General features: G+C 44.9%; 1 protein-coding gene across 4 annotated transcripts in view; it reads right to left on the reverse strand.

Moving 5' to 3' along the window:
• Window positions 1-2,445: 2,445 nt before the first annotated feature.
• Window positions 2,446-14,362, reverse strand: part of SLC25A30 (solute carrier family 25 member 30) — a 133,296-nt gene continuing 121,379 nt past the window's right edge. For all 4 annotated transcript variants that reach the window (XM_030200516.1, XM_030200517.1, XM_030200515.1 and 1 more), the window contains exon 10: window positions 2,446-6,718. In XM_030200516.1, the coding sequence (XP_030056376.1) occupies window positions 6,677-6,718 (42 nt within the window). In that variant the 3' untranslated portion in view covers window positions 2,446-6,676. The remainder of the gene's footprint in view (window positions 6,719-14,362) is intronic.

Raw genomic sequence — 14,362 nt, forward strand, 5'->3', positions numbered from 1 at the left:
CTTAATTAAGACCAAAATACCTTTTGACAAATTTTTTTTAAATATTAAAAAGCCCAATGTGAAAAGCTTTGTTCAAGATTGGCACCTAGCATGTACATTTGCAGTGGTCCAAACAATACCATCTATATGGAGTGTACAGTATATGAACCATTCTAAACTGTATTACTAAGCACTAGGTTTAAAAAAAAATCTAAACTGAAAACCAACATGCATGCAGCCTATTCTTGCTTTCAAAATATCCACAATGAATATACATGAGATGTACTTGTATACATTGTTCTTTCATTGATGTCGGCAGTCTATACATTTATTGCGAATATCCCAAAAACCAAACTGGCTGGGTGGGACTCAAGGCTCACTGAGAATTAGTTAATTGACATAATCAACTATAACCCATGAATCTATATCCCATGAGTTATGGAGTTTTCTGTCCCTGCATTTAAGTGCTAGAAATCCTGAAAGTCTGATCTATTTGAATACTGTTGGAGATGGATCAACTGCATGCAAGAACAAGGCATATTTGCATAGTTTGGCTATCTTGGAAAACAAACATTTGCAGCACTTGGAAGCATGACTACCATGGAAAACACCCAGAAGCTGAATTTTTCCTCATGATCCTTTATTTTCTAAAATTGTAGTTTTGGCCTAGCAGTTTGTTCCTGCATTTTTAGTTTTCGAACTCAATCTTTTACAGTGTATTGGCTAACACTATGAATCTTAATTACAGCTACCCAGAAAATGCACCTTACACCTTTCCCTAGCCCATCCATGGTTTGTTTGTCTCCAGCAGTTACAACATAATCTGGTAAATGCTTAATTTTGAGAAGGTTTGTAACAAACATGTAGCCAACAAGCTGACATTTTCTAAGATGTGTAGTTTTGTATTCTCAAAAGCAACACATTTACCAAACCTTGAAGAAGCTTTATTGTAGGAGTAGCTAATACAAAACTGATTGAAGGGTGGGGGGTACAAACCCAGTAGGAAACAGTTTTCATCTGATTATTCTTACTCTACAGGCAAAGTCAACCATGTAATTTATGACTGGCAGCATTTGACAATGGAATTATACAAATTGTCTTGTTCAGTTATATTCTATTTTTCTGGAGTACAAGATCACAGATAAGTATCCAAAATTACATTTTACTAGGTATCCAATTACTAGTTTGTATATATTCATACTCCTTTTGGCTTGCCTTTTTTTTTTTAATCTAATACTAGTTGCAGCACAATGGTGTCAATGTCCTGCATGAAGCATTTAACAGAAGGCTCAAGCCAATGCAATGGTTGTGAAAATCTACATCCTTTCAGAGGAAAGGGCACTTCTATGCTTTGAGAATCACTGTGCCCATCAAAAATCTATGGTGCAGCATAAAACTAGAATACCAGCCTCAACTAGGCCTAGCAAAACATTTATATTACAAAAATGTATTTTTTGTTAAATCTTGAGCCCTTTCCCTCTCAGCCAAGATGGTAATCTTAGAACTAGCTTATTCATTACGCTTGCTTCATTATAATCTCTTGTTTTTCATTTTTTCCAAGACCTAGGGGAACCTCCATTAGCAAACATAAATGGTGCCAAGGTTTTAGAAACAAGGTGCTCTACAGCATGTTGTTTTCTCTTGACTATGTATCATGATTATCTTTTGGGTATCTTCATTTCAAAGGCAAATAACTAGCTTCACATAAAAATACTTCAAAAAATATATAAATACAACTATTAAAACAGAAGAAAATCTTTAGACATCCACAAAGCAATTTTTTTTTTTTTTTTGGGGGGGGGGGAGGGTTGTCTGAAGTAATCTATATGCAGATGCTAGCAAACCAGAAGCATCTGTTTAGACTTGCAATAGTTTTTCTAATATTTCATCCACCACTGACTAAAGTCTGGCATCCCCCATCTCAAAAAACTATTGGTGACTTAACTACAATCATGATACCGGCATCATACCTCTAAAATATTTGGATTCAAAGATACAAGTCTAAACCAAGTGCATTCTCTGTCCTTCCAATTTAGTGTAACAGGAGAGAGAGTTTTCATAGATTATTCAGGTCTCATAACCACAATCTGGGGTATGGAACTGCATACATCTGACTTACCTAGCCACTATTTTAAAAGGTGTACCTTTTAATGATGAAATATTCAAAATGGTTCATAGTACCATAAAATAATACCAGATTGGAAACAGGAGAAACAAGCAAAGTACTGAATTTACCAAAATAGATACTTATCTGCCATCTGACAACAAAGTTATGCACAGAACCAATTTCAATACCACATAAGTGAACAGTTACAGTTTCTCTGTAACTTCAGGGAGTCTTTTACAAAGGCGTGCTAGCAGTTTTACCATGTGCTAATTAGTGTGTGCTAAATGCTAGAGATACCCATATGAATATATGGATGTCTCTAGCATTTAGTGCATGCTAAAAATTTAAGCATGCCTTTGTAAAAGGGCCTCTCAGTGCATTATTTCTCTCTATTGTTGGCATATAGAACTGAAGCTCTGTTTAAACCTAGCAAATTTCTTCATATAAACCATTTGCTGACACAGATTGTGTATCCAATCCAATCCAATGACAATCCTTAACCTTTTGGTAACACTGTTGTACTATTTTAATTCCAAGTTAAAAAAAAAAAATTAAAGTTGCATGGTCAGGCCAATACACAATTTGGAACCAAAAAACTAAGGGGTCCTTTTACTAAGCTGTATAAAGCACTAAGGGTCCCTTTTACAAAGGTGCGCTGGTGTTTTTAGCTCACACTAATTGTGAAGATGCCCTTAGGAAAAACTCTAGCGTACCTTTGTAAAAAAAAGACCTCCTTAACACGCAGTATTTTTGCAGTCATTATGCAGTAAATCATGTGTTAAGTACTTTTTGTGTTAGGGAGCATGTTATGGGCAGAGAGCGTGTGTGGAAGGCGTTTTGTAGTTAGCATGCTGCAAATATTGCATGCTAATTGAAACTGTTAGCATGGGACCACTTACTGCCTCCTAAATATGAGATGCCAACTCCAAGCAAAGTACCGTGTGGTAGTTGCAAACACCCCTACAGTTGCCACGTTAAATTTGCAACTAACACACAGTAAAGCCACAGAAACTGCAAATTTTACCATGGTTTAGTAAAAGGGCCCCTAGTCTACTTAGAAAAAAAATCTTCAGGCCTTTAGGAATTATAGCAATCCATACTGGCACTACTGAACACTAGCCACCATCACTCTTGCTTCATTATAGTGAAAAAGGAATTCTATCTAGAAAACTTCTCTTGAAATACCAGAACAAAAAATTTAGTTTAGACTTGAGTTTGACACAACTTATTTGCCTTTTTTCATTGGCTACAGTGGTGTACTCTTCTCTTTGAAATTGTGGGACTTCAAATTTAAAATCTACAATATACCATGGTACACAACATTAAGGGCCCTGTTTACAAAGGCAAGCTAGCATTTTTAGCACGCACTAACCATGTAGACACCCATAGGAATATTATGGTCATCTACACGGTTAGCATGCACTAAAAACACTAGCACGCCTTTGTAATCAGAGCCCTAAGTTATGTCACTTGGCAGGACAAGCTAAATGCTACTATAATTACCAGTGTACAACTTCTTATACAGCCTCAAGCCATACAGTACAAGAACCTTGGGTACCTCGTCACTCAACTTAAGGCAGCATTTTGGTTTAACACAGCCATAAATATATATATACTGTAAACAGGAAGTGAACCTTATTAGTCTTGATATGTACACTGAGGCTACCCTTCAATGACCCTCATCTGACAGTTTATAAAAGCTAGCCACAAATGCATTATTATTTTTTTTTTAAAGGTGCATCTTCACCACCCTTGTACACCTTTCACATTCTGCCCTCTACAAACGCACTCCACAATACATTAAAATAGGAAAATCACTGATTGACACAACAGTCTACCTATCAACATGGAATAAACTATAGAAATATTCAGAAAGTAAATAAGAACAAGTCTATTGCCTTAGTCTTCACACTCTTTGTCACAGAAAACCCAATTAGCTCTGGTTCTAAAAATTGGCTTAACAATAAGTTAAATAGTAGAGCCCACAGCACCTGAACTGATTTAATTATACTCCTGGATGAAAGCTCAAGTTATTTCTATTGTCTGAAATGAACTTGAAGCAAAGATCTAAGTAATCCAAATACACAGTTACTGAATGAACTCCAGGATAACATTATTCAAAATAATAGACTGGAATAATCTTAAGCCAATGTTTGAATACTTCTGGGGCACCATTAGGTCCATCGTTCTAAAGTAGAGACAGACACTCAAGGGTGGCCTAATTGAAGGTCAGTGGCCATGGGTTAAAGAAACCAGTTAGGAAGGTCCTTATGAGGCTTAAGACTGTACTTTTTAAAGCAGAGTCCTCTGTCTAAAACTGGGGAAAATGATGACTGTTCACTAATTTCAAGGTTCTAAATACATGGCCCATATAGGCAAGTGGAAGAACAAGGTCACTGCTGAAGAAAATGCGCCATATAGCATTTACAAAGAACCCCCCCCCCACACACACACACACTTCTCTCGGACCACAAAACCTTGTTCCCTTCTGCATGCAATGTGGAACATTTTGGTCTCAATAAGCAATGTGTGGCATAAGAACTAAATACAGCATATAACTAAAGTAAAGCATGAAGGTGGCATTATTTTGTGAGGATGTAAAGGCTTATGAAGATAGTAAGATAGAGGATTTTATAAAATACAGAGATCCTGAAGGAAAACCTGTTCAAGTCTGCCCCAGACCTGATATTAGGGAGAAGATTCACCTGTCATTAGGGCAGTGATTCTAAGCAGAAAGCAAATGATATAGTGGGCACAGTAAGAAGAAAACAAATGCCTCTGTGGCCCAAAGCCCAAACCTGAATGTAATGGAAAATCTGTAGCAAGACTTGAAGACCACAATCCACAATCAATCTCCTAACCAATCTGAAAGAGCTCAAGCTATTCTTCAAAGAAGAATGAACAAAAACTACACTATCCTGCTGTGTAATTTAGTAGACACTTAACCTAAATGACTTGTGGTTGTTATTGTTGCAAAAGAGGTTTCTACAAGTATTGAATCAATGTGTGTAAAGTCTTAGGTATGCAATCAAGACTTCTTGATTTCTTTTATAATTACCATTTGAATATTTCTATAGTTGTTGTTTCACACAAAGTGTAGATCAGTAGAAAAACACCTGCTTTAATACAATTAAAAATGCAGTTTTTAAGACTACAAAATGAAGTGTATACAGGGTGTGAAAATTTTACATGGCATTAAATTAGTCCAATAGAAGTTAACCCATACAACTTGTTTGTTGACTTTTTTTCTATAGAAAATTATAGCAGTTATTTTATATTGCATTTTAGTTACAATGTATTTTTTCTGTAATTCCCATGAGTATGTCCTGGTATTTCTTGGATTTGCGAACTGCTTAGAATTATATGGTAGCAGCAGTATAAGTACCATTTTTATGTTATAAAATGAGCAAGGAAGCAACACACTTGTGCCTCTAATTCCTTAGAGAGCATTCTATATACAAGTGTGCAAACACACCATCAGAAAACTAAACCACATGAAATTAAAAATTGGTGCCACAAAGTGTCTTGTGCATGTTTTTTTTTAAATAAAATCTTAATTGGTACAATAAAAATCAACTTTCACATGAAATCTAAAACTTACATAATGGGACTTGGGGATGGAAAATTCCAGGTATCTGGTCATCCAAATTCAAAAGCTGCTACATGCCAGGTTTCCCTGAATACAGTATGCAATTTCACTCCAGCATAACGTGGCCTCAAGCTCAACTGCCAGTGCAGTCTGGGGAGGACCCATCAAGCTACCAGCTAAGATATTGCAAATTGAAGGGGGCAGCCCCAGACCATGAAAGATAAAAATGCAGGAGGAACTTTCAGTGGGGAAACACAAGGGAATGGAGGATTGAGGGGGTGAAGCTAACAAAGAAAGCATATTAAGTTAACAAAGTGCATTAAAAAAAAAGTTGAAAATGTAAAGCTCCACTGCTCCAGAAGGTATAAAATGTGAAGAAAAGCGTATATGTATATACATACATACATATATATATATACACTCCACATTTTATACTTTTTGGAGTGGTGCAGCTTTAAATGTTCTACTTTTTTTTTAATGCACTTTATGTGCTGGTTCCAAGAGAAGCCATTTCAATTATATTTGGCTTTGCACACTCAGCAATCCCACACCATTGTTTTTTCCAGTGGTAATTATGCATTCCATTGACTTACCCTTGTGGCTATTACAATGTTATAGTCATTTACATTAACATGTCTGCTCAAAAGCTAACTAGAATAGCCATCAATCACTCTGATTCCAACCCCAAAGTATTCAGAGTAATCTTCATGAAGCAATCAGCAAACTGAAGGCTCCATAGTGAAACAGTTTTGACAGTACTGTTTGAAGGATTTGAAGACCGAAACTCCATCTGCTTTTTTCAGTGGAATAAATTGCACACAGTATGTGTTCTGAAAGGATCCATTATGCTGTAGCTTCTAAGTCATCTTGCAAAAGTCATATGCAGTTTTGATTTACACATGCTTGAAGATACTCTCACTTCTTACTGCAGCATGCCAGGCTTTACTTTAAAACTGTAAATTCAGTGATCTGTGTCCAGAAGTACTGTTGAAATTCTGTATTTACAAGTCCAGTCTCTTTAGTTGTTCGTATGTTACAAAGAACTGGAAAGAGATTAGTTAAGGTAAATAGACAATGCATATCTGAGGAAACTAATAAATCTCTATTTAGCTACTGAAAACATTTGGAACCACCTTCATAAACAAACAGTTAACGCTTATAGAAGCATTGATTATATATAAATACCAAATCAAAATCATAAACGTTTAGGAGTCCTTTTACTAAGCTGCAGGAAAAAGAGAGCCATGCAGTAGAGGCGGGGCCATTTTTCCCCGCACACCAGGGCTCTTTCCTCCAGCAGGTAAAAGCCCCTAAAAAAAATGGTCAAGCAGTAAAGGTGGCTCTTACCGCATGACCATGTGGTGGGGAGCAGTTATCGCCAACCACTGAGGCGGCGGTAAGACCTCCCGAGGTAACCAGGCAGCGTGCTGTGATACCAGATTTCCACCAGGTTAGCACCATGCTATATATAATTAAAAAAAAAAAAAAGGTGCATACTGAAGGCGGAACTACCACCAGCAGCCACACTCAGCCAGCGGTAGTTCTGAGTTAGCATGTAGTAAGCCCACGTTGGGCTTGCTGATGCTTTGTAAAAGGGCCCCTTTAAAACAGAGCTATGGGGAAAGGCAGTTAATTCTATTCTTCATAAGAAGTCTGACAAGCAGGTTGGCAGATTTGGATTGAATTATTCGACTTTCCAAATCAGAGTACATGGGCACAGACATGATTTACCAGCTTTGGGCAGAAAAAGAAAAGTCCAAAAAGTACACACATGTGAAAAAGCCTGTTGCAAGCCTAAACCCAAGAACTGAATTAGTACAAGTTTATACAAGCAGCAATATTAAAATAAAAATCAGTGCTATATAGATTGTACCTTGCTTGACCACTCCCAATTTATCACTGCAACATTGTAGACAGTTCATGTTTTAAAACATTTGTATAAAGCGAATGCTACATACCTGTAGAAGGTATTCTCCGAGGACAGCAGGCTGATTGTTCTCACTGATGGGTGACGTCCACGGCAGCCCCTCCAATCGGAATCTTCACTAGCAAAAGCCCTTGCTTGTCCTCGCGCGCCCAAGCGCACCACGCATGCGCGGCCGTCTTCCCGCCCGAAACCGGCTCGTGCCAGCCAGTCTCATATGTAGCAAGACAAAGAGAAGGGAAGAGACAACTCCAAAGGGGAGGCGGGCGGGTTTGTGAGAACAATCAGCCTGCTGTCCTCGGAGAATACCTTCTACAGGTATGTAGCATTCGCTTTCTCCGAGGACAAGCAGGCTGCTTGTTCTCACTGATGGGGTATCCCTAGCCCCCAGGCTCACTCAAAACAACAAACATGGTCAATTGGGCCTCGCAACGGCGAGGACATAACTGAGATTGACCTAACCACTTATCCAACTAACTGAGAGTGTAGCCTGGAACAGAATAACAATTGGGCCTAGGGGGGTGGAGTTGGATTCTAAACCCCGAACAGATTCTGAAGCACTGACTGCCCGAACCGACTGTCGCGTCGGGTATCCTGCTGCAGGCAGTAATGAGATGTGAATGTGGACAGATGACCACGTCGCAGCTTTGCAAATCTCTTCAATAGTGGCTGACTTCAAGTGGGCTACCGACGCTGCCATGGCTCTAACATTATGAGCCGTGACATGACCCTCAAGAGCCAGCCCAGCCTGGGCGTAAGTGAAGGAAATGCAATCTGCTAGCCAATTGGATATGGTGCGTTTCCCCACAGCCACTCCCCTCCTGTTGGGATAAAAAGAAACAAACAATTGGGCGGACTGTCTGTTGGGCTGTGTCCGCTCCAGATAGAAGGCCAATGCTCTCTTGCAGTCCAAAGTATGCAGCTGACGTTCAGCAGGGCAGGAATGAGGACGGGGAAAGAATGTTGGCAAGACAATTGACTGGTTCAGATGGAACTCCGACACAACCTTTGGCAAGAACTTAGGGTGAGTGCGGAGGACTACTCTGTTATGATGAAATTTGGTGTAAGGGGCCTGGGCTACCAGGGCCTGCAGCTCACTGACTCTACGAGCTGAAGTAACTGCCACCAAGAAAATGACCTTCCAGGTCAAGTACTTCAGATGGCAGGAGTTCAGTGGCTCAAAAGGAGGTTTCATCAGCTGGGTGAGAACGACATTGAGATCCCATGACACTGTAGGAGGTTTGACAGGGGGCTTTGACAAAAGCAAACCTCTCATGAAGTGAACAACTAAAGGCTGTCCTGAGATCGGCTTACCTTCCACACGGTAATGGTATGCACTGATTGCACTAAGGTGAACCCTTACAGAGTTGGTCTTGAGACCAGACTCAGACAAGTGCAGAAGGTATTCAAGCAGGGTCTGTGTAGGACAAGAGCGAGGATCTAGGGCCTTGCTGTCACACCAGAAGGCAAACCTCCTCCATAGAAAGAAGTAACTCCTCTTAGTGGAATCTTTCCTGGAAGCAAACAAGATGCGGGAGACACCCTCCGACAGGCCCAAAGAGGGAAAGTCTACGCTCTCAACATCCAGGCCGTGAGAGCCAGAGACCGGAGGTTGGGATGCAGAAGCGCCCCTTCGTCCTGTGTGATGAGGGTCGGAAAACACTCCAATCTCCACGGTTCTTCGGAGGACAACTCCAGAAGAAGAGGGAACCAGATCTGACGCAGCCAACAGGGAGCAATCAGAATCATGGTGCCTCGGTCTTGCTTGAGTTTCAACAAAGTCTTCCCCACCAGAGGTATGGGAGGATAAGCATACAGCAGACCCTCCCCCCAGTCCACGAGGAAGGCATCCAATGCCAGTCTGCCGTGGGCCTGAAGCCTGGAACAGAACTGAGGGACTTTGTGGTTGGCTCGAGATGCGAAGAGATCTACCAAGGGGGTGCCCCACACCTGGAAGATCTGTCGCACTACACGGGAATTGAGCGACCACTCGTGAGGTTGCATAATCCTGCTCTACCTGTCGGCCAGACTGTTTACGCCTGCCAGATATGTGGCTTGGAGCACCATGCCGTGACGGCGAGCCCAGAGCCACATGCTGACGGCTTTCTGACACAGGGGGCGAGATCCGGTGCCCTCCTGCTTGTTGATGTAATACATGGCAACCTGGTTGTCTGTCTGAATTTGGATAATTTGGTGGGACAGCCGATCTCTGAAAGCCTTCAGAGCGTTCCAGACCGCTCGTAACTCCAGGAGATTGATCTGCAGATCGCGTTCCTGGAGGGACCAGCTTCCTTGGGTGTGAAGCCCATCGACATGAGCTCCCCACCCCAGGAGAGACGCATCCGTGGTCAGCACTTTTTGTGGCTGAGGAATTTGGAAAGGACGTCCCAGAGTCAAATTGGACCAAATCGTCCACCAATACAGGGATTTGAGAAAACTCGTGGACAGGTGGATCACGTCTTCTAGATCCCCAGCAGCCTGAAACCACTGGGAAGCTAGGGTCCATTGAGCAGATCTCATGTGAAGGCGGGCCATGGGAGTCACATGAACTGTGGAGGCCATGTGGCCCAGCAATCGCAACATCTGCCGAGCTGTGATCTGCTGGGACGCTCGCACCCGCGAGACGAGGGACAACAAGTTGCTGGCTCTCGTCTCTGGGAGATAGGCGCGAGCCGTCCGAGAGTCCAGCAGAGCTCCTATGAATTCGAGTTTCTGCACTGGGAGAAGGTGGGACTTCGGATAATTTATCACAAACCCCAGTAGCTCCAGGAGGCGAATAGTCATCTGCATGGACTGTAGAGCTCCTGCCTTGGATGTGTTCTTCACCAGCCAATCGTTGAGATATGGGAACACGTGTACCCCTAGCCTGCGAACTGCCGCTGCTACTACAGCCAAGCACTTCGTGAACATTCTGGGCGCAGAGGCGAGCCCAAAGGGTAGCACACAGTACTGGAAGTGACGTGTGCCCAGCTGAAATCGCAGATACTGTCTGTGAGCCGGCAGTATCGGGATGTGAGTGTAGGCGTCCTTCAAGTCCAGAGAGCATAGCCAATCGTTTTCCTGAATCATAGGAAGAAGGGCGCCCAGGTAAAGCATCCTGAACTTTTCCTTGACCAGATATTTGTTCAGGGCCCTTAGGTCTAGGATGGGACGCATCCTCCCTGTTTTATTTTCCACAAGGAAGTACCTGGAATAGAATCCCAGCCCTTCTTGCCCGGATGGCACGGGCTCGACCGCATTGGCGCTGAGAAGGGCGGAGAGTTCCTCTGCAAGTACCTGCTTGTGCTGGAAGCTGTAAGACTGAGCTCCCGGTGGACAATTTGGAGGTTTGGAGGCCAAATTGAGGGTGTATCCTTGCCGGACTATTTGAAGAACCCACTGATCGGAGGTTATGAGAGGCCACCTTTGGTGAAAAACTTTCAACCTCCCTCCGACTGGCAGGTCGCCCGGCACTGACACTTGGATGTCGGCTATGCTCTGCTGGAGACAGTCAAAAGCTCGTCCCTTGCTTTTGCTGGGGAGCCGAGGGGCCTTGCTGAGGCGCACGCTGCTGACAAGAGCGAGCGCGCTGGGGCTTAGCCTGGGCCGCAGGCTGTCGAGAAGGAGGATTGTACCTACGCTTACCAGAAGAGTAGGGAACAGTCTTCCTTCCCCAAAAAAATCGTCTACCTGTAGAGGTAGAAGCTGAAGGCTGCCGGCGGGAGAACTTGTCGAAAGCGGTATCCCGCTGGTGGAGCTGCTCTACCACCTGCTCGACTTTCTCTCCAAAAATGTTATCCGCACGGCAAGGCGAGTCCGCAATCCGCTGCTGGATCCTATTCTCCAGGTCGGAGGCACGCAGCCATGAGAGTCTGCGCATCACCATACCTTGAGCAGCGGCCCTGGACGCAACATCAAAGGTGTCATACACCCCTCTGGCCAGGAATTTTCTGCACGCCTTCAGCTGCCTGACCACCTCCTGAAATGGCTTGGCTTGCTCAGGGGGGAGCTTGTCCACCAAGCCCGCCAACTGCCGCACATTGTTCCGCATATATATGCTCGTATAGAGCTGGTAAGACTGGATTTTGGCCACGAGCATAGAAGAATGGTAGGCCTTCCTCCCAAAGGAGTCTAAGGTTCTAGAGTCCTTGCCCGGGGGCGCCGAAGCATGCTCCCTAGAACTCTTAGCCTTCTTTAGGGCCAAATCCACAACTCCAGAGTCGTGAGGCAACTGAGTGCGCATCAGCTCTGGGTCCCCATGGATCCGGTACTGGGACTCGATCTTCTTGGGAATGTGGGGATTACTTAGTGGCTTGGTCCAGTTCGCCAGCAATGTCTTTTTTAGGACATGATGCATGGGTACTGTGGACGCTTCCTTAGGTGGAGAAGGATAGTCCAGGAGCTCAAACATTTCAGCCCTGGGCTCGTCCTCCACAACCACCGGGAAGGGGATGGCCGTAGACATCTCCCGGACAAAGGCCGCAAAAGACAGACTCTCGGGAGGAGAAAGCTGCCTTTCAGGGGAGGGAGTGGGATCAGAAGGAAGGCCCTCAGACTCCTCGTCAGAGAAATATCTGATGTCCTCCTCCTCTTCCCACGAGGCCTCACCTTCGGTATCAGACACAAGTTCACGGACCTGTGTCTGAAGCTGTGCCCGGCTCGACTCCGTGGAACCACGGCCACGGTGGGAGCGTCGAGAGGTAGACTCCCTCGCCCGCACCGGCGAAGCTCCCTCCGCCGACGTCGTCGGGGAGCCTTCCTGGGAGGCGACCGCAGTCGGTACCGCATGCGGCACCGATGTCGGAAACCTCACCCCGGGCAAGGGGCCAGCCGGCGCCTCACTCGACGGTACCGGTGGCGCAAGCACCCCCGGTACCGGAGGGGAAGGGCGCAACAGCTCTCCCAGAATCTCTGGGAGAACGGCCCGGAGACTCTCGTGCAGAGCGGCTGTGGAGAAAGACGTGGAAGCCGATGCAGGTGTCGATGTCAGAGTCTGTTCCGGGCTGTCCATAGTGGAGCGCATCGACACCTCTTGAACAGAGGGTGAGCGGTCCTCTCGGTGCCGATGCCTACTGAGTGCCGACTCCCTCGGCGACCCAGAGCTCTCGGTGCCGATACGGGAAGGGGACCGGTGTCGATGCTTCTTCGACTTCTTGGGACGAAGCATGTCACCGGAGCTTCCCGGCACCGACGAGGAGGACGTAGAATCCAGCCGTCGCTTCCTTGGGGCCGAGGCCGAAGAAGGTCGGTCTCGGGGGGGCTGTACCGCAGGAGCCCTCAGGGTAGGGGGAGACCCACCCGAAGGCTCACCGCCACCAGCAGGGGAATGGACAGCCCTCACCTGCACTCCAGTCGAAGCACCACCGTCCGACGACATCAGCAGAAGTGGAGGTCCCGGTACCACCGACGCCGACGCAGCCTTCCGATGTCTCAGCCCCGATGCAGAGGGTCGATGCCTCGATGCAGTCGCGGCCGAAGAACGGAGGTCTAGACGCTGTCGACGTCGATGCACTCGATACTCCCGATGCCGACGAAGAGCCCGAGAACAAAACGTTCCACTGGGCCAATCTCGCTACCTGAGTCCGCTTTTGTAAAAGGGAGCACAGACTACAGGCCTGCGGGCGGTGCCCAGCCCCCAGACACTGAAGACACGACGCGTGCCTGTCAGTGAGCGAGATTACCCGGGCGCACTGGGTGCACTTCTTGAAGCCGCTGGGAGACTTCGATGACATGGGCGGAAAAATCACGCCGGCGAAATCAAAACTCGTAATTGCGGTAGGCACCAAAAAGAGGGGAAGAAAAAAATTCGACCCGAGGCCTGAAAAGGGCCTACCCCGAAGACGAAAGAAAACTTACCGGGGCAAAAACTGGAAATAGCGAAAAGGGAAAAAGACCGAAAAGGTCCTTTTCCAAAATCCTTTTTTTTTTTTTTTTTTTTTTTTTTTTTAAGTTAGCGAAAGTCAAAAAGAGACGCGCGAGGTCGACTTAAGGGGCGCAAACGGCGTAACACGACCGTACCGAGCGCGGACAAAAGAAGACTGGCCGGCACGAGCCGGTTTCGGGCGGGAAGACGGCCGCGCATGCGCGGTGCGCATGGGCGCGCGAGGACTAGCAAAGGCCTTTGCTAGTGAAGATTCCGATTGGAGGGGCTGCCGTGGACGTCACCCATCAGTGAGAACAAGCAGCCTGCTTGTCCTCGGAGAAAATGAGCTAAAGGGCTTTTTGCCCTGTTGAGGGAACCCTCAGCTTCTGCCATACATTCTAATCCTAATATTACAGGGGTTCCGATACATAATGCTGAGTTTAAAATTAGTTTGTTTGTGGATGATATTTTATTGTCCCCAACATCACCTACTTCTACGCTGCCTCATCTGATATCCGTTTTGCAGGCCTATTCTCAAGTTTCAGGGTTTAAGATAAATATGGGTAAGACACAGACTCTTAATTTCAGTATAGATGGACCCACCTTATCGAGGTTGAAGATATCTTTCCCTTTAGATGGGTTTCTGGAGAATTAAGCCAGAATATTCCCAATTAAAGGCCGCAAACTATCCTAAACTCTTTTTCGCTATTAAGGCTGATCTGGAGCATTGGAAAAAAACAGACTCTTGGTTTGATAGAATTTCAGCTATTAAGATGAATGTATTAAGTAGATTGTTGTGCTTGTGTTACCAATGAACGTTCCCCATCAGGCTCTTTCCTCTCTTCATGGAATTTTGCATAAATTAATTTGATGTGACAGAAAGCTTACACTCTCGTAGTTCCTTTTAGAGACTCTGAACGT

This window comes from Microcaecilia unicolor, chromosome 4 (assembly GCF_901765095.1).
Source record: "Microcaecilia unicolor chromosome 4, aMicUni1.1, whole genome shotgun sequence".
NCBI classification, from domain to species: domain Eukaryota; kingdom Metazoa; phylum Chordata; class Amphibia; order Gymnophiona; family Siphonopidae; genus Microcaecilia; species Microcaecilia unicolor.